Raw genomic sequence first — 18,538 nt, forward strand, 5'->3', positions numbered from 1 at the left:
AGCACTGGCCACGTCCCTTGCCAGGGGGGTGATAGCAGTTGCCTCACAGCCCCAGACAAAGTTTTGGGGGTCTGCCTCTCAGCTTGGGTCCTCTTTGGTACACAGGGTCAAAATTTTGCACGGCTGCCCCCCTCACCCCTTAGCCCCGCTCTCCAGCACTGTCCCCAGGCAGAGACCCAGCGGTGGAGGGCAGCATGGCGAAGAGGGTGGCCATCATCGGAGGGGGCAGCAGTGGGCTGTGCGCTATCAAAGCCTGCCTGCAGGAGGGGCTGGAGCCCGTCTGCTTTGAGAGGACCGGGGACATCGGAGGGCTCTGGAGGTTTGAGGTAATCCCTGCCAGCCACATGTCCTGCTGGGGGCCAGCACTGCGGCAGCCATAGTGGCCAGCAGGATGGCACACAGCCAGCCATGGCAGGGTCCTGGGGGAGAGGCTGAGGGCAGGGGCTCCACACAAAGGGCCACCACATCAGCCCTGGCTGTCCTTCCCCATTGCTGCCCCTGTGCCACCACTGAGCTGTGCCCCACTCCCGCAGGAGTGCCCCGAGGAGGGCCGTGCCAGCATCTACCGCTCCGTCATCATCAACACCTCCAAGGAGATGATGTGCTTCAGCGACTTCCCCATCCCCGAGGACTTCCCTAACTACATGCACAACTCCAAGATCATGGAGTACTTCCGCATGTACGCCCGCCGCTTCGACCTGCTCCGCCACATCCGCTTCAGGGTGAGAGCTGAGGGGATCCAGGGGGTGGTGGTAGTGGGGCCGGAGGGCGCGGGGTGCCTGACACCCGCTCCCCCCGCACCCAGACCAACGTGTGCCGTGTGGCCAAGCACTCCGACTTCGCCACCACGGGACAGTGGGAGGTGGTGACGGAGAGTGAGGGGAAGCAGGAGGCGGCCATCTTCGACGCTGTGCTGGTGTGCACCGGGCACCACACCGAGGCACACCTCCCGCTGAGCACCTTCCCAGGTACCACCCTGCACCCCGGTACAAGGAGAGACCCCAGAGAGCTCGGCCATGGAAAACCCTGTTCTCCCTGCTGCTCTTCCTCTTGGCCTCAGCTTTTCCTGCATTGCTTCAACTCGGGGGGTGCTCCCACTCTTCTCAGAAGGGGTCTGGTGGGGCTAGGGAGGCTCCCCATTTCAGTTTTTGGGGAGGTAACCCTCCAGCCCGGCACCAGAAGCCAAGCATCCCTCCTCTCCACCTGCAGGCATTGAGAAGTTCAAGGGCCGCTACCTCCACAGCCGAAACTACAAAGATCCCCAAGATTTCATGGACAAGAGGGTCGTTGTCATCGGGATTGGGAATTCGGGGTCAGACCTGGCTGTGGAGATCAGTCAAACGGCCAAGCAGGTGAACAGCAAGAGTGGGGTCCAGGTGGGCAGGGAAGCCCATGTTGGGGCACTGCAGGCTCCACGAGGACACCAGGACCAAGGTGCCGGCACAGTTGCCACTCTGTCCCGACACTCGCTGCAGTCAGCAGTGCCAGTACCCAGCAATCCCAGTTGCCATGCAGCAGTGGCAGCTGAGACTTGAACCCTTATGGATACCCTGATTTCCATCCGCAAGCCCTGGGCTGTGCCTGCCCCTGCACCTCTTCCCTACCTCTCCCTGTCAGGTGCCCACCCCAGCACCTTCGGCCCTCTGGGTCTTTGTCCAGCACCTGGGCAGTGTGAAGAGGAGTGATCCCGGGAAGAGGACATCCTCCCCTCCCAGGGCAGCTCCCTACGATCACCACAGGCTTCAGGAGGCAATGCTTCCTTCCTCGCCCAGGTCTTCCTTAGCACTCGCCGGGGTGCGTGGATCCTCAACCGTGTTGGAGATCAGGGCTACCCCATCGACATCATCCTCACTACTCGCATGAAGGCGTTCCTGAAGGAGCTGCTGAGCTCATCCATGGTGTGCAACTTCGCAGAGAAGCAGCTGAATGCGAGGTTCAACCACTCACACTATGGCCTGAAGCCAAAGCACAGGTGCCAGCAAAACCTCCCCCTGTCCCGAAGGGACCCTCCAGGCTCCCCCATGTCCAGTCCTGCTTGGCCATTTCCATGCTCCCTGTGCCCAGGCTGGGGCTGAGGCACCAGCCCTGGCAGCCCAGCTAATAGCTGTGGTGTGCCCAAACAATGCTCAAGGGAGCCACCACTGCCTCTTCTGGGAACCCTTGGTGGCACCATAGCAGTAGCAACTGCCAAGAATCCCTGGGGAACCAGCCCTATTGCTGATGAGCATCCTCAGGGCTGAGCATCCCTGCAGATGAGCATCCTTTGAGCAGGGAGCAGTGGCCAGAGCAGGACACGGAGCAGAGACACCCCACCCCAGAATCCTGATGGCTGGCTCCTTTTACCTTCCAGGATCCTTGACCAGCACCCGACTGTCAACGATGACCTGCCCAACCGCATCATTTCGGGCAGGGTGCGGGTGAAGCCAAATGTCCAGGAGTTTACGGAGACGTCTGCCATCTTTGAGGATGGCACCAGGGAAGATATCGATGCTGTGGTCTTCGCCACGGGATACAGCTTCTCCTTCCCCTTCCTCGAGGGCTGCGTGAAGGTGGTGGAGAACCAGATCCCCCTCTACAAATTCATGTTCCCCCCTGACCTGGAGAAGTCAACACTGGCTTTCATTGGCCTCATCCAGCCCCTGGGCGCCATCATGCCCATCTCCGAGCTCCAGTGTCGCTGGGCCACCCGTGTCTTCAAGGGTAAGTGAGGCAAACCTCCCCTGTTGCTGCAGCCATGCCTGCACCCCTGGAGCTGGGGCAGATGGTGCCCAGCTGTGCGTGGGAGGCAGCAGCCGGCTATGCCATCCTGGTCATGGGCAATGGCATGGCTACCTTACAGCCACTGTAGTGAGCTGGGCTTTTGCCCGAGCAGTGCAGGAACATCCATACTGAGCCCCACAGGCTGGTCCCTCCCATCCTGAGGAGCTTGTACATGCCCCAGGTGCCAGACCACCCACCACGGTGGTGCCGGCAGGGGCACAGCGCCCAGGCAGGGCAGCACTGCAGCAGCCACTGTTGCCAGTGGGATGCAGCACCCCCATGCTGTTGTTCATCCTCCCTAGGGCTGAACAAGCTGCCTCCACGGCATGACATGGAAGCTGACATTGAGGAAAAGAGAGAAGCGATGGCAAAGCGGTAAGTCCCGTCCTGGGAACAGGGAAGGGGCCAGTTTGGGCATGGCTGCTTGTGGGTACCCGTCCTGTCCGGTGGCTGTGTCCCAACACATTTGGCCACACCAAAAAATAGCAGGGATGCGCTCAGCCACAATACCCCCAAACCCGCTAATCCTTCCCGGTGGCGGTCCATCCAATACCGCCTTGCCAGTGCACAGGGCATCTGCCCGTTCTACCACCAGCACCCACCTGCCCTCCCTGCCTGCAGGTACGTGAAGAGCCAGCGGCACACCATCCAAGTGGATTACATCCCCTACATGGACGAGCTCGCCTCCCAGGTGGGGGTCAAGCCCAACCTGCTCACCCTCTTCCTCACCGACCCCAAGCTGGCGCTGGAGGTGGCCTTTGGGCCTTGCACGCCGTACCAGTACCGCCTGCGGGGCCCGGGCGAGTGGGCAGGTGCCAGGGAGGCCATCCTCACCCAGCGGCAGCGCATCATCAAGCCTCTGCAGACGCGACACGTGGAGGAGCACCCCTCAGCCCCTGCCGTGCCCCTCATCTTCAAGCTGGTTGGGGTGGTGGCTGTCCTTGCTGTCATTTTTGCTTACTTGTAGGTGCCCTACAAGTGCGGGAAGGGAGGCTTTGCAATGTGCCGGGGGGGCTGGTCAGCCACCCCTTGCCCTGCGGCAGCCTGTGCACCCTATTGCTGGCAGGAGCCCTCCTCCTGCCCGGCACGGCCCCACTGTGGTCACACCATGAGCTTGGGATGCATAGAGCCTCCCCGGCTGCCAAAATAACACCTCGGTGCCTGCTCTGCAACTCCCCCCAGGGAGCCACTGCTGGGGACAGAGGAAGAAACCTGCTCACATGTAGGGTAAAATCCGGTCTCTCTTAGCCAGCGCTTTCAACCCAGCAGGGACACGCTGGGCTTTCCTGTCACCTCTAACCTAGCTGTTCCACCACTGGCACCCTCAACACGAGAGCCAAGTGGCAAAGGCACAGCAGACTTCCTAACTGCATAAATGTGTTAAACAGAGCCAGGCGTCCGTCCCGTTACTGACATCCACCACAGTCCCCTGCGTGCCGGGGGGAAGCACACGGGTTTGAGGTTGGCCTCGTGCCAGCGGCACAGCTCCAGCCCTGCGGCAGCACGGGCTGCATGCGCATACACACACGCACATGCATGCACATGCATGTACCCACAGCAAAACAGCCTCACCCAAGGTGTGCACCACCACAGCGAGTGACAGTGGTCACAGAGGCACAGCTCAGTGCCACCCTTGTCACCTGCACACAGCCCCTCTGGATGATGGCTGAGTGGGTTAGGGATCCAGAGCGGTGACATGGGTCCTGGCCACCATACCCTGGCCACCATGCGCCAGCCACCAGTGCCCTGAGCATCCCCTGGTTTTGTTTTCAACACCACGACCTGCCGAAATCTGGAGCACGGCCAAACATCAGCCCCTACGCCCAGGAAGTCTTGTGGCAGCATTGTCATCGTTAAGCGCTTACAGAACTTAATGAGCCCCTTCTGGAGGGCGGGCACGAGCAGGAGGTGTGGCACGGCGGCAGTGGGAACCAGTAGATCATGTCTGGAAGAAACACATCTTGTAACACCCTAGCTGACCTCAGTCGCCCACGGGAAGCACAGGGATAGCCTTCCCAACCGTACAGCACTGCGCGTCCCCTCAGTGTGACCCGCCAGGCTCCGCACTCCCCAGAACGTGTTTCGCCCCTGGCTGAGGCTTCTCTGGCATCCCTGCCACCACCGCACTGCAGGACATGGTTGCCCAGCGAGTAGCCATCATCGGGGCCGGCGCCTCTGGCCTGTGTGCCCTGAAATGCTGCCTGGATGAGGGGCTGGTACCCACCTGTTTCGAGAGGACTGGGGACATCGGGGGGCTCTGGCGCTTCGAGGTAAGCCACGTGCTGTGCCAGCCTGCCCTGAGGCAGCAGCACAGATGGGATTGGGATCGGTCGCTGGTGCCTAACAAAGCACCACTCCCCTGCTTTGCATGCATCCAAGAAAAACCACAGGGAAAAAAAACCTGCTGCAGCAGCGGGAGGTCCCCATGGTGCCAGCGGGTGTGCCAGCCACATGGGATGTGTCTCCTTCTCACCAGCAGCAGGATGGACCCTCCCCAGGGACTTTATGCCAGGGCCCACTCCCCCAGCTCAGCCTTCCCCCTTCCGATCCCTCCCTCATCCATCCTTTCCCCTGCTGCTTTGCTCCTGGTCCCCTCCAGCCCTTTCCTATCCATTCTCATCCCGTCTGACACTGCTGGCTGTCCCAGTTCCGTCCTCCCAGCCCTTCCCTGGAAGTCCCAGTTGCTCCTCTCCCTGCTTGTGTTCTGCTCGCCCACACAGAGACACCGAGCACTGCCTCCTCTGTGCCTTGGCTCTCCCAGCCTTGAGGGAAGCCCCAGAGCTTGTTTCTGCCCCCACCTAATGAGGCTGCTGACTTTTCTTCCAGGAACCACCACCAAGAAGACAAGTCTTCTGACCATGCCCTAATAAATGGGTGGGAGAACCCAAGGGGGGACACACTGCACCATGTCAGCATGGGGTTTGGGGTGGCTCAGTTACAGTCTGCTGGTTCTGCCCACGGTGGGTCAGAAACAGGGCTGGTGAAGCACAGCCAGGGCAGGAGCACCTGGCTGCCGGGGCAGAGACCTGGCAAGCAGGAGCTGCCACTCAGCTGGAAGCACCAGAGCTGGCTGGGCAACTGGCAAGACTTGATGTGGCAAACAGGGCAATGGCACCTTGGGCAGCTTTGGGAACATGCCACCTCATCAGGGCCAAGGGTGGGAGCAGTGAAAATGAGAGACAAGACCCCACGAACGGCTGTCACCCCTGCATGGCCCCTGCGAACACATAGCTGCCTCTTCCCTGTTTTGTGGGGTGAGCAGTCGCACCTCTGGGAGAGTGCTGGGCACAGGGACAGGTGCTACAACCACACATGGCTTAATCCCGCACCCACAAGCATGGCGAGGCACCAGGCAGGCAGCCCTGGGGTCCCTGGCCAGCGCCAAGCCATGCCCCACTCCCGCAGGAGTGCCCCGAGGAGGGTCGTGCCAGCATCTACCGCTCCGTCATCATCAATGCCTCCAAGGAGATGATGTGCTACAGCGACTTCCCCATCCCCGAGGACTTTCCCAACTACATGCACAACTCTGAGGTCATGGAGTACTTCCGCATGTACGCCCACCACTTCGACCTGCTCCGCCACATCCGCTTCAGGGTGAGAGCCAGGGGAGTCTGGGGGGTGGTGGTAGTGGGGCCGGAGGGCACGGGGTGCCTGACACCCGCTCCCCCCGCATCCAGACCAACGTGTGCCGTGTGGCCAAGCGCCCCGACTTCGCCACCACGGGACAGTGGGAGGTGGTGACGGAGAGTGAGGGGAAGCAAGAGGCGGCCATCTTCGACGCTGTGCTGGTGTGCACCGGGCACCACACCGAGGCACACCTCCCGCTGAGCACCTTCCCAGGTACCACCCTGCACCCCATGGGCTGCTCGCCTGGACCCTGACACCCCTGAGACTACCTGCCTCTCCAGCTTAGCCCCCATCCCACTCTGGCTGCTGCCAAAAATGCCTTCACAGGTTAACATACCAGGTGGGATTGCACGACCATGCTGCTATCCCACGCATGTTGGTGGTCTGTCCTTGGTGGCTCTTGCCATGCCATCAGCGTCTGACCAAATTGCCCTGCTGGCAGCTGCCACACTGAGCATCTCCCAGGCTGGAGACACCACCATCCAGGGCACCATCCCAGGGCTGCATCGCTCCCACTGGTCACACTGGTCCCAGCCTGTTCCCAAAACACATCACCAGTCTGAGCAGGGGGACAGCCTCCCCCTGCCCCACACTCATGCCCAGCATGGCTTTCCTCTCTCTTCCAGGGCTGGAAAAGTTTGGGGGCTGGTACCTGCACAGCCGGGACTACAAGAACCCGCAGTCTTTTTCAGGGAAGCGGGTGGTCGTGGTCGGCACCGGGAATTCAGGCATCGACATTGCGGTGGAGCTGAGCCAGGCAGCCAAGCAGGTGTGCTGGGAGAGCCCCTGAGGCTGGGGTGCTTATTATTTGGACCCCAGAGGGCACCAAGCAACCCCTTGCTATCCTGTGGGGTCCCCTCCCTCCAGCACCCAGTCACGAGCACCTCATCCCATCTCGATGGGGGTGGCTGTTGTGGTCCCAGCAGCTGTCCAACAAGCATGGCAGGGGCTCAGCCCAGTCACGAGGATGCTGCCACACCACCACCTCCCCTCTCCTTCCTCCCAGGTCTTCCTCAGCACCAAGCGTGGGACCTGGGTGCTGCACCGGGTGGCAGATGGTGGGTACCCCTTTGACTTCACCTACATCAGCCGCTTTGTACAGTTCCTCCACAACCTGCTACCCCACAACACCAGCAGCTTTTTCATCGAGAGAAAGCTGAACGCCCGCTTCAACCATGCGCTCTACGGCCTCAAGCCCCAGCACCGGTGAGCACCCTGGCAGCACCCTGGGGACCTGCCCCAGCACAGCCTGTCCCACTGCCGAGGCCCCCACAAGGTCTGTCTGTGCTTTCCAGGATCTTTGACCAGCACCCGACTGTCAGCGACGACCTGCCCAACCGCATCATTTCAGGCAGGGTGCGGGTGAAGCCGAACATCCAGGAGTTCACGGAGACGTCTGCCATCTTTGAGGACGGCACCAGGGAAGATATTGATGCCGTTGTCTTTGCCACGGGATACAGCTTCTCCTTCCCCTTCCTCGAGGGCTGCGTGAAGGTGGTGGAGAACCAGATCCCCCTCTACAAATTCATGTTCCCCCCTGACCTGGAGAAGTCAACACTGGCTTTCATTGGCCTCATCCAGCCCCTGGGCCCCATCATGCCCATCTCCGAGCTCCAGTGTCGCTGGGCCACCCGTGTCTTCAAGGGTAAGTGAGGCAGGGTGGGGGGATGCAGCCAGGCTCCCCTGGCCACAGCAAGGCTGAGTTGTTCAACTGATGGCATCCCCTTGCACACTGCCTCCCTCCACTCATCTATGTTGCCCTCCTTTTGCTTATTTATAGGGACAAAACCCAGCGTTGCATTTTGCAATAAGCCTCATGCTCATCTTTTCTTGTGGGGGCCACTAACAGGTCCCATTGCCTACAAACCACATTCTCCCTCTCCTTTCCTGCTATTTTCTTTGCCCATGCCTCCTGCGTTGCTCCTGCCATGGTGGCATGTCCTCAAAGCCCCAAAAGCTGTGTGTGTGCACACAGAGGCCAGGCTGGGCTGCAGAGCCAGCCAGACCATAGCAAGAGCACAGCCCTCCCTCTAGCCATGGCCTCATCTTCCCCAGGGCTGCAGGACCTGCCACCATCTGCCGACATGCTGGCTGACATCACGCAAACCAAGGAGAAAATGGCCAAACGGTAAGAACCCTGTGCAGGTATTGCCCCTGCCACTGTTACACCCGTGCCCAATGTGCCAAGCCTGCCCACCCTCCCTGCCTGCAGGTACGTGAAGAGCCAGCGGCACACCATCCAAGTGGATTACATCCCCTACATGGACGAGCTCGCCTCCCAGGTGGGGGTCAAGCCCAACCTGCTCATCCTCTTCCTCACCAACCCCAAGCTGGCGCTGGAGGTGGCCTTTGGGCCTTGCACACCGTACCAGTACCGCCTGCAGGGCCCGGGCAAGTGGGAAGGCGCGAAGGAGGCCATCCTCACCCAGCGGCAGCGCGTCATCAGACCCCTGCAAACCAGAGCCAGCAACCGTCCTGCCCGCTCCAGCCCCATGCCCCACATCTTCAAGGCCTTCTTCAGCATCGGTTTGATTGTGGCCACTCTTCTCTACATCTCACTCTCTCCTTAACCCAAAACGAAGGGGACAGTGGGTCCTGCTGGCAATCTTCTTCCTTTCCTTTGGGCTTAGGTATTTCTCCAGTTTCCTGCTAAGTCTGCTGCCACGTCAGGAGGCACAGAAGGAGCTGGTTCCTTGAAGACACAGTCTAGTCTGTCTCACCTTCCTGCTGAGCTGGGGCCACACCAAGTCTTGTCGGGGGCTTCTCTGAGGACCAGGATCACTCTCCCTAAATCCTGGCCCAGCAGCTCCGCAAGCCCTACCCATAGGTTAGGTCGGCGCAGAGGTGATGGGAGAACCACGAACTCGCTAGGCCAGGGCACCTCGGGAAAAGGGCAATAAAGCTTCTCCCTACGCTGAAGGGATCAGGGACCAGGCTGTGTGGGCTGTCTCAGCCTCCGGGCTCCCATGTCTCCCCTGCGGCACCTCTCCTGCCCACGCAGGGCCTGGCCAGCCCACGGGCAGCACCCTGGCCGCGTGCACCCCACAGCCAGCCCACCTCACGGCCCACCCGCGGCCTGCCAGCCCAGCCCCAACCGCCATTTGCGGACCCCTTCCCCTGGGGTCCACCACCCCCGGGCTCCTGCCCTCAACCGACATGGCCGCCCGCGGCGCGGGTGAAGCCGCTCGGCCCTCAGCCGGCACGTCCGCCCGCCCCGGCCGGCCGCCCCATTAGCGACAACGGGCGAAGCCGCCCGCAAAAAACATGGCGGCTGCCCGGCAGCGGGGAAGCGGGGCCGCGGGGCGGGGGGGCGCGGCCATAGAGCGGCGGGCGGGGGCGGGCCAGAGCGCCCCGCAGAGGCTGGCGGTGGCGGCGGGGGGTGTCGCCATTTTGGACGGAGGCGGAGAGCGGGGAGGCGGCGGCGGCCAGGTGGGGCCGCGGTCGGGGCCGGGCCGGGGTGGGTTGTGGGGGTGACAGCGGGGTGTCACGGCTGGCCGGGCCGCGGGGGGGGTGGGTGGCGGCTGGCCGGGCACTGCCGCGGGAGATGGTGGGTGAGGCGTGGCTGGGCGTCCCCCACGGGTGACACTGCGGTAGGCAGCGGTGGCCCGGACCCCGCTGGCGTGGCTGACCCCGGCCGTGCCCTGCAGCCGGCTCGGAGCCCCTCGGGACGGCCGTGTGCCTTGCCGGTGCGGCCCGCTTCCCCTCAAGGCCGTGGCAGACGACCGCTTCACCGTGACCTGGCCGCGGGCCGTGGGCTGAGCGTGCCGTGACAGCCCTGCCGCTGCCTGCGCTTGGCAGAACCCTCCTCCCGGCCCTGCCTGCCGGGCGCGGGTCCGGGGCAGGGAGACTTTCCTCTCCCCGGTTTCCCGGCTCATCCCATTAACCTTATGGCAACCTCAGGGCTGAGCTCCGGTTCCCCTCTCCGAAAGAGGGAGGCGGGAGAGCCCCGGCGAGGCGAACCGGGTTTCCCTGGGGTAGCTCCAGGACGGGGAGGTGTCAGCCGAGCAGGCTGTAGGCTGAGGGTGCTGAACAGAGACACCCCCCCCATCTCTCCAAAACAAACCCCTGTCGGGCTGGCTGCCTGCGTTTCCACCGGCCGGGTGGGAGATGCAGTGAGTGTGGCCCATTTAGGTGGGAACCGGTGTATTTCATGTGGCATTTTCAGAAGCAAAGTAGGGATATGGGGCTGGGTGAAACTAAATCATACAATGGTTTGAGTTGGAAGAGACCTTGAAGATCATCGAGTTCCAACACCCCTGGCATAGGCAGGGACATCTCCCACTAGACTGGACTGCTCAAAGCCCCATCCAGCCTGGCCTTAAATACCTCCAGGGATGGAGCTTCCACAACTTCTCTGGGTAACCTGTTCCAGTGTCTCACCACCCTCAAAATGAAAAATTTCTTCGTAATACGTAATCTAAATCTACCTTCTCCCAGTTTGAAGCCATTCCCCCTCGTCCTATCACTACATGCCCTTGTAAAAAGTCCTTCCGCAGCTCTCCTGTAGGCCCCCTTTAGGTACTGGAAGGCCGCAATAAGGTCTCCCCGGAGCCTTCTCTTCTCCAGGCTGAACAACCCCAACTCTTTCAGCCTGACCCCTGAAGGGGCTTTGCGTTCGGCAAGCAAGCACCCACCTTACTTTGGGCTGTGGCTGGCAGCTGTCACGCTGGGAGCGGATGCTCTGAGAGGTTGTGGAGGTTTGCTTGGGTTTTGGTATGGGCACCATTTCTATTAGTGACTTGGATGTACTTGTATCACACCATCAGAGCATGCTGCGCCACAGGGCATGCTTGTCTGAACACGGGAGGGTTTGAGCTGTAGAAGTTAATTCAGTAAAGCCAAGTACCGCAGGCTGTGCTCAAAGAGCTCGCTGTCCCGGTGCAGCAGGGTGCCGGTGGGCATGATGCAGGAGGTGTGGTGGTATTGTACACGTGGGGTTTTGGATGCCACGCACTGGAAACGAGCCACCACTTGGGAGAAACTTCAGGAGGCATTTGGAGAGTGTGACATGTAAGGGACAGCCCGCGGGACTGGATTCCTTTTAGAGAAAGGGGAGCTTTCACATCTGTCAACATCTGCACAGATCTCTCAGGTCTGTCTTGATACAAGAGGATGTTCAGCCCTTCTTACCTTCCTCCCTGTAGATGTAAGGGAGCCTTAGCAGAGATACGGGGGAAGAAGCTCCTCAACAGCAGGTCTAGTGGCACAGGGGCAAGTTTTGTGAGGAGTCGGCTGAGCCTCCTCCAGGGCAGAGGGGGCAGATGTCAGAGCAAGTGGCACAGCTCATCTGACCTGGATCTTCAGGTACACTTGATCCTCACTGAAGGGTGGGGGTATGGGTTAGCTGCTCTCCCAAGCTGCCTTTTAGCTCTCAGGATTTAAGAAATACTTTAGTAATTGCTCTGTAATGTTCTAAAGCCTGGCTTTGGCTGGCAGCCTTGCCTGGCACCCTTTGTATAACTTGATCTTCTAAACAAATCCCCAAATGTCACAACTAAGTGCATGAAGCAAGGCTGGCTGTCGTCTTGCCTTGCCCTGCAGAGACCATGATCAGCGCAGCAAGCTGAAAGCTGCAAAATAAGCCTGGGAAGGGGGTACGAACCCCAATCCATCTCAGCTGCTGGAAACTGGGTAAGGCCTGAAAACTCCCACGTAGCTTGCAGTGGCTTTGTTTGTCTTGAGAGGTGTGTAGTTGTTCGTGGCTTGGCGCCGTATGGCCAGTTACAGAATCACAGAAATCACAGTTCTTTGCCTTCTCTAAGCTGAGCGAGATCAGGGATGACAGCCCATCTCCAGCTGCAGAGTGACACTGAGGCAGCTGGGATTGCCCTTTCCTCGTTGTGTGCCTCCGGATGTCTGGGCAGATGCTGGAGTGCTTGGGGTGGTGCCACAGGTTAGGGTCACAACAAGCGGACCTCCTCGCTGCACTGCAGCTGACATGGTGGCTTGCCTGGTGAATCATAAGTGAATGCTGTTGAGAGCTGAGCTTTTTGCAGATACCATGGCATTAGCCCCACACTTTGGCCAAACTCCAGCTTGGGCGATTCCACTTGGACAGTTTAAATGCTCCCTGACCCCTTTGCCAGGCGCGAGGCTCTGCTCTTCTGCTTGCGAGCTCTTGGAGACTTGTTGGGAGCTGTTAAACAGCTGCTACTTTCACTCTCCGGCTGTTTTCTTGCTGGATGTAGGGGATTTGTCTGCAGAGCCTGACTGTGGGATTGTGAAAGAGGCTCTGTTAAAGCCAAGCAATTGATTTGCCAATAAAGGTTGGCTTTATTTTTCCCATCAGCCCCTCTACTATGCCGGCTGCTAAGGGCTTGTGTGGGACACAGCGTAACTAGTATCCATTTTGGAGTATAACAATTACCAGCTTAACTAGAGTGATGGTTCATAAGGATATGCCTATAATTAGGTCAAGTTGTCTTGTTTGTTAAATTCCCCTTCAGCTCCCAAACTTGGCAGTGGGAATGAACTTTGGCCTTTTTTGGGGATTGCTGTCAGTCTTCCCTAGCAAAGAGCATTGGGAAACAGTGCCTTTGCTCCTCTCCTTGTTGCTGGAGCCCATGGGCACAGACACACTGCCGTTCTCTCTCTCTCACAGGGGCTGCTGAGCCATCATGGGGAATACCACCAGCGAGCGAGTGTCTGGGGAGCGCCATGGCTCCAAGTCCCACCGCTCGGATGGCTCCGGTGCCCCCCATCCCACCAAGGAGCACCCACACAAGATCATGGTGGGCAGCACCGATGACCCCAGTGTTTTCAGCTCCCACGACTCCAAGGTAGGGTCTGGCCACTGCCTTCCCTGTCCTGTGCTCTGGGGCCCTGGCTGGGGCTTCAATTCACTGGCTGTGTGGGGCTGTGCTCCCACCCATGTGAGGGGTCTGTGGAGAGCTGGGAGGCTGGAGGAGCTCTGCAATGCTCTTGTCTGGGATGTGCAGATGGGCTGGTAGAGTCCAGGGGGAAGTGAATATGGTCCCGATTGTCTCTGTGTCTCAGTCAGGCTCTGGTTTTCTTTGCTCAGATTCCTGGGGACAAGGAGTTTGTGACGTGGCAGCCAGATCTGGAGGAGTCAGTGAAACCATCCCAACAGGCTCGTCCAACTGTCATCCGCTGGGCCGATGGAGGCAAAGAGGTCTTCATCTCTGGATCTTTCAATAACTGGAGCACCAAGATCCCGCTCATCAAGAGGTAGTCAGTCTTTCAGGTCACTCTATGTTCTCCTCCGCTCCATCACAGGGAGTGTTTTCCCTTCTCCGTGCTGGTTGCTGTTCCCTTTGCTCACCTGGCTTTTCTCAGTTCACCCAATCTGGAGGGTCTGAGCACAAATATGTAGTCCGCTTCTTCCCTGGGTGGTGCTGTGTAGTGATGGGAAATTGTGAAACGGAGGGACAGGACAGGATGGGCCACTTTGCTTGCCCAGATGGATGTCACACAGCACCTAGTCCTGGCAGCAGAGCCCTGCCCAGGTATGCAGCAGTTCCCTGGAAGCTGTCAGCTCTTCCCTTGGCTGTGGCCTTACCCCATGCCTAGTTGTGTTGTTGCCAGCGGGCGTTGTTTATTTGTCCCTCACATGTCTCCCTGCCCTAATGATGTTCTCACTGTTCTGTAATACGTCTGTGATTTCAGTGGAAACAGTGTGTAAGACTCTGGACATAATTCCAGTAAATCATTTGGAATGGGTTTATCTCAATTGCAGGCTTAACAGAGCTGCTACACTTGTTGCCCCTGTCCTGCAGTGCCAGTGCTGGGATAGGTGTTGCCTGTGCATCCTCTCCAATGTGTCTTGCACAGGGTGTCTGCCACACTGATTTTTCCCGGGGCACGCAGAGCAGATCTGCAAGCTGGACCACCTCCTGTGCTCCTTGTGGCTGGACTCGTAGGGGTTTGAGTCACACTGGGGCTCTGAACACTCATACCTATTGTGTCCATGCCTCAGATCACTGATGATAAGCAACCCTAACCCTGCATGAAGGTGTTGGGGTGGAGGGGCTGAGCAGTGCATGGAAAAAGTGCTGTTTTCTGAGACCCCATGGAAGAGCAGCATTCAGGGCATCAGTGGGGTAATGCTGTTGCGTGCCTGTTCTCTCTGCACAGCCACAACGACTTTGTTGCTATCCTGGACCTCCCAGAAGGAGAGCACCAGTACAAATTTTTTGTGGATGGCCAGTGGGTCCATGACCCATCTGAGGTAACTCTTAAAGCTTTAGCCCTCTGGATCTTGCCCTCTTTAGGGGACTAGACATGATGTAACTGTAGCAGGGGGGGACCAGAAGAGCAGAGGGTATCTACCAAAACGAAAGGGGCACCTCCATCCCATGAATCCTTTCAGATGCTGATTCATCTGGGCTTAGACAAGCTGTACAGGGGAGTGTCAGGGAGGTACTGAGAGGCAGTGGGACACCAGAAAGCCTTTAAGCCCCATTCAGAATTGACTACAAAGGGAGGAAGGGCCATGGGGTCAGCATACACTTGCAGGTTCTCCTCCAAACTAAATCATGTGGTAGCAACATGGGAAGGAGAGGACCCTTACCTATTGGCATGTAGCAGGATGGAGGATGAAAAATAGGAGATGATGTAGGAGCCTGGGAGTAAAGGGAAATCATCCTGGGGTAAACAATAGAAATCTGCAAGTGTAGAGCAGAGCTAGATGCTGGCCACCTGTGCTCTGAGATAATGGCGCAGTAAAGAGAGCTTGGGCTGGGAGGATCTCGGAAGAATTGGCTGTGCTTTGATTGGAGGTGAATGTAGGAAGACTCTTACCTCAGTTCTCTCCAGCCTGTGGTCACCAGCCAGATGGGGACGATTAACAACCTGATACACGTCAAGAAGTCTGACTTTGAGGTGTTTGATGCTTTGAAGGTGGATTCCCTGGAGAGCTCAGAAACCTCAGGTCGGGGTGAGTTTTTGTGGCATTACAGCTTTGCATGTGCTATTTTCCACCTCCTGCTCTGAGACTTGCTGCTCTGTGGGTGAACGGACCCCCTGAGCAGAGGTGTGGGCCTGCATCTGGGAAGAGTAGTGTTTATCAGTGTGTCCTCAGCAGCCCACAGCTAAGGCCTCGCCTCCGTGGAGGGGCTGTGCTTGTGTAACTTGTTCCATGCTAGCACCATCCCAGAGCAGGGTCAGTGCCTGTGCACAGCTGAGGCAGCCATTTCAGACTGGTGAACGCCAGGAACATCATCCCTTTCTGTCTGCTCAACTGTGAGTAAGTCATCTGATCTGGGGTACAAGCTAGGTGAGAACAGGATCCAGGTTATTTTCAGGCGCTACTCTTGGTTTTCATGCCAAAGTAATTTGTACTAGTGCGAGCACATCAGAAACCTCCCTCTCCACTTGTGTTACAGCAGTGGGTTAGGTTACCATGCAGACATCAGCAGTGCTAGCTCAGTGTGTAATGCTGGCAGGTAGCTCAGTCGTGTTTCAGTCCAGGGCACTCTGAGTGCGGCCTGCCGTCCCAGCCTGGGCAGGAGATACTTCGTTGTAAAGAAGTCAGTAAGCAGCAGCTGCTCCAGGGAGATGGAGCCCTTTTGGGTGCTGGCTATTCCAAAACAATCAGATCAGATGTGGCTGGGAGAAACAGCCAGTCCAGCTTTCAGTGACCACAAGCTTCCGTGGTCCCTCACACAGGCTGAGCAGCTGCTCAATCTGGACTTCCCATCCGCCTTTTCTGGAACCTCGTTGTCAGGCAGTTCTAGTTCTGCGGCACCAAGAGCATGCAGGCATGCTGCTTCCTGTGCCCATGCCCCTGCTGCAAAGGGTGCAGTTCTGGGGCGAGACAGCAGCTTGCTACAGGGAGAGGGACCCAGCTGTGCTGAGAGCCATGCGCAGGGGTCTTGGGGTGGACACCGCAAGGTGCTTGTGTTGTGTTAGTGCACATATCAGCTTACAGCCCTGCTTAGAAATGCTCAGGGCTCACCTGGCTGCTTATTCTGCTGTGAAAAGGGTGAGCTGTTGCTATATGATATATATGGCCATGGCTGGTGGAAGATGTTTGTGCCTGAAAGACCCTGCTGGGTCCTTCTCAGCATCTTGGGAGCTGCTCTGTGATCGCCAATCCTGCTTTAGCCATTTCACATCTCCTCCTATCTCTTCTCTTTAGACTTATCAAGCTCACCACCTGGTCCTTATGGCCAAGAGATGTACGTATACAGGCCTGAGGAGCGCTTCAAATCCCCACCAATCCTCCCGCCTCACCTCCTCCAGGTCATCCTCAACAAGGACACCAATATCTCGGTGGGTACCAGCATACTGCCTGCACCTGAAGAGCCCCACTGGGGCTGGAAGGGAGTCCTGTCTGCAGAGAGCCTAGTCTCCCCTTGGCTGGTGCCTGGACCTTGCCATTTCCTGAGAAAGGCATCACTTTTCCCATTAACCGTGCTGGTTTGGCCCCTTGCTCTGCCTGGTGCTTAGCTGGGCTCTGTTCCTGTTCAGAACAGAAACACCAGCAGCTCAGATTGCCTGAGGTGGCAGCTCCCTGTGGTGGGCGGGCCTGGGGGGTCAGGGCTCTGCTCTTCCCCTGTGACACTCCTCTTCTCCTAGTGTGACCCAGCACTGCTGCCTGAACCCAACCACGTCATGCTCAATCACCTCTACGCGCTCTCCATCAAGGTAAGGGCAGGTCTCGCAAGGCCGCTGGGTGAGGGTAGGGGAGCTGTGGTGGCTCCCAGGAGCCTGCAGCACTGGCAGGGAGCAGAATCTGCACAGCCAGGGAGTGGAGACAGTGGTGCAGGGATGGGAGGACCCGCACGAGGACAGCGGAGTTGCCTGGTGAAGTGTGGCATGCACAGGGACGTAGGTTGTGGTCTCCTTACAGCCCTCAGTTCCTTGCAGCTACCTCCTCACAGCGTGGTGGAGCTGGGCAGCCCTGGGCTCTCCTGTTGCGTACCAGCCCTGTCTCCCTGTCGTGGGTGTTGGATGTACCCCGTTGGCTGTGAGGCTTGGGACAGCAGGGATGAGCTGGGGCTGCTCCCTGAGCCCACAGAGCCCTCTTCCCAATGGCTCCCTTGGGGGTGCCACGCTCCCGGGTCTGAGCTCTTGGTGCCAGGCTCTCCCACCTGCTCCCGCTGACACTGTGTCTCTCACAGGATGGCGTGATGGTGCTCAGTGCCACGCACCGCTACAAGAAGAAGTATGTCACCACGCTGCTGTACAAGCCCATCTGAGCTGGGGCCTCTCCTGCCCCCCCCACAGGACACGAAACGCCGCTTTGTCTGCACACACTGGGCCACGGGACTGTGTGAGAACTGGCCACTGGCTCCAGCCTCGAACCTGGCAGGGACACAGGCTTCGGCGATGAGCCCAGGGCTGCCGGGGCCTGTGACACTGTCCCATCCTGCTGGTGTGGTTTGATTTAACCCTTGGTTTCCGCCCACCTACAGCTCCCCTTGGCTTCTGTGAGTCTCTGGGGCCACTTTGCTGCTCACCAGAATAGCCTTTCCTTGCGCCCGACACAAAAAGGGCTTCACCCTACCTGTCTTCTCCAACCTTTAAGGGCCCCAAGGCAGTCCTGTCACTGCCCCCAGCCCAGGCCTCCAGGAGCGTGTCCTACCTGCTGAAGGTTGCTGTGCTGTCTTGGTGATGATCCTCCAAGGCCACCTGGATCCCTAGGAGCTTTGGGACACCCCAACCTGCCACCTGCCCTCTGTCCCACAGCCCTGAATGGGGGACTGCCCTCCTCCTTGTGCTCCCCAACTTCGAGGAGGGCTCTCGGCTCTGGCTGCAGCCCCAGCCCTCTGCCAGGTTCAGCGTCGAGCCAGCAGGAGGGAGGATACAGCCGGACGCAGCTGCACTTACCTGCCGCTGGGACAGCACTGTCAAGGAGTGAATGCCTGCTCTTGTCCCCAACATGGAGTGCTTCTGTGGGACAGGGCTGACCGTCGCAGCCAGAGGGACACCTGTGCACGCCCACGCTGGAGGGGGCCTGGAGAGAGCGGAGCAAGGCAGGTACCCCAGGACCCCGGCTACACCGCCTGCTGCCGGAGCAGTGCCATGTGACAGGGTTTTCTCTATTTATTACAGTATTTATTGTTCTCAGTGCTGCTGGTCTGGTGTTGGCAGGGGGCTCTGGAGCAACGAGGGGAGGGAAGGGAGCGCCCGGTGGGGTGCAAAGCTGCCCTTGGGGTGCTGGGGTGGGGCTCTGAGTGTGGGACCA

General features: G+C 59.0%; 2 protein-coding genes across 5 annotated transcripts; both read left to right on the forward strand.

Annotated features, from left to right (window-relative positions):
• Nucleotides 1-581: 581 nt before the first annotated feature.
• On the forward strand, nt 582-8,957 carry LOC309672502 (flavin-containing monooxygenase 5-like; the record flags this gene model as incomplete). The annotated part of the gene is given in 16 exon segments (XM_082484030.1): nt 582-722; nt 806-968; nt 1,210-1,352; nt 1,773-1,972; nt 2,351-2,700; nt 3,063-3,135; nt 3,382-3,723; nt 4,819-4,891; nt 4,893-5,030; nt 6,166-6,354; nt 6,438-6,600; nt 7,014-7,156; nt 7,394-7,593; nt 7,683-8,032; nt 8,443-8,515; nt 8,600-8,957. Coding segments are annotated over 16 exon segments (3,084 nt in total). The 5' UTR covers nt 582-596.
• An 828-nt stretch (nt 8,958-9,785) lies between these two features.
• PRKAB2 (protein kinase AMP-activated non-catalytic subunit beta 2) lies at nt 9,786-18,420 on the forward strand. 4 transcript variants are annotated; one of them, XM_082483625.1, is made up of 8 exons: nt 9,786-9,816; nt 12,989-13,166; nt 13,409-13,575; nt 14,482-14,575; nt 15,163-15,283; nt 16,487-16,620; nt 16,927-16,995; nt 17,472-18,420. In XM_082483625.1, the coding sequence occupies exons 2-8, from the start codon at nt 13,005-13,007 to the stop codon at nt 17,547-17,549; spliced, it is 825 nt and encodes a 274-aa protein (XP_082339751.1). In that variant the 5' UTR covers nt 9,786-9,816; nt 12,989-13,004; the 3' UTR covers nt 17,550-18,420. The 4 variants fall into 4 exon arrangements, with proteins under 4 accessions (XP_082339751.1, XP_082339754.1, XP_082339752.1 ...); XM_082483628.1 differs by having other exon boundaries at nt 15,163-15,277; XM_082483626.1 differs by lacking the exon at nt 9,786-9,816 and adding an exon at nt 11,557-11,691.
• The last annotated feature ends 118 nt before the right edge of the window (nt 18,421-18,538 follow it).

Source organism: Vanellus vanellus, assembly GCF_965231255.1.
Source record: "Vanellus vanellus genome assembly, chromosome: 5".
Taxonomy (NCBI): domain Eukaryota; kingdom Metazoa; phylum Chordata; class Aves; order Charadriiformes; family Charadriidae; genus Vanellus; species Vanellus vanellus.

What these genes read in the sequence shown, in the direction of transcription:
- PRKAB2 (XM_082483625.1), top strand. Translation starts at nt 13,005, where the DNA reads ATGGGGAATACCACCAGCGAGCGAGTGTCTGGGGAGCGCCATGGCTCC. An exon ending in AAGATCCCGCTCATCAAGAG is followed by an intron (nt 13,576 to 14,481) that starts GTAGTCAGTCTT and finishes CTCTCTGCACAG; the next exon opens with CCACAACGACTTTGTTGCTA. An exon ending in ACAAGGACACCAATATCTCG is followed by an intron (nt 16,621 to 16,926) that starts GTGGGTACCAGC and finishes CTCTTCTCCTAG; the next exon opens with TGTGACCCAGCACTGCTGCC.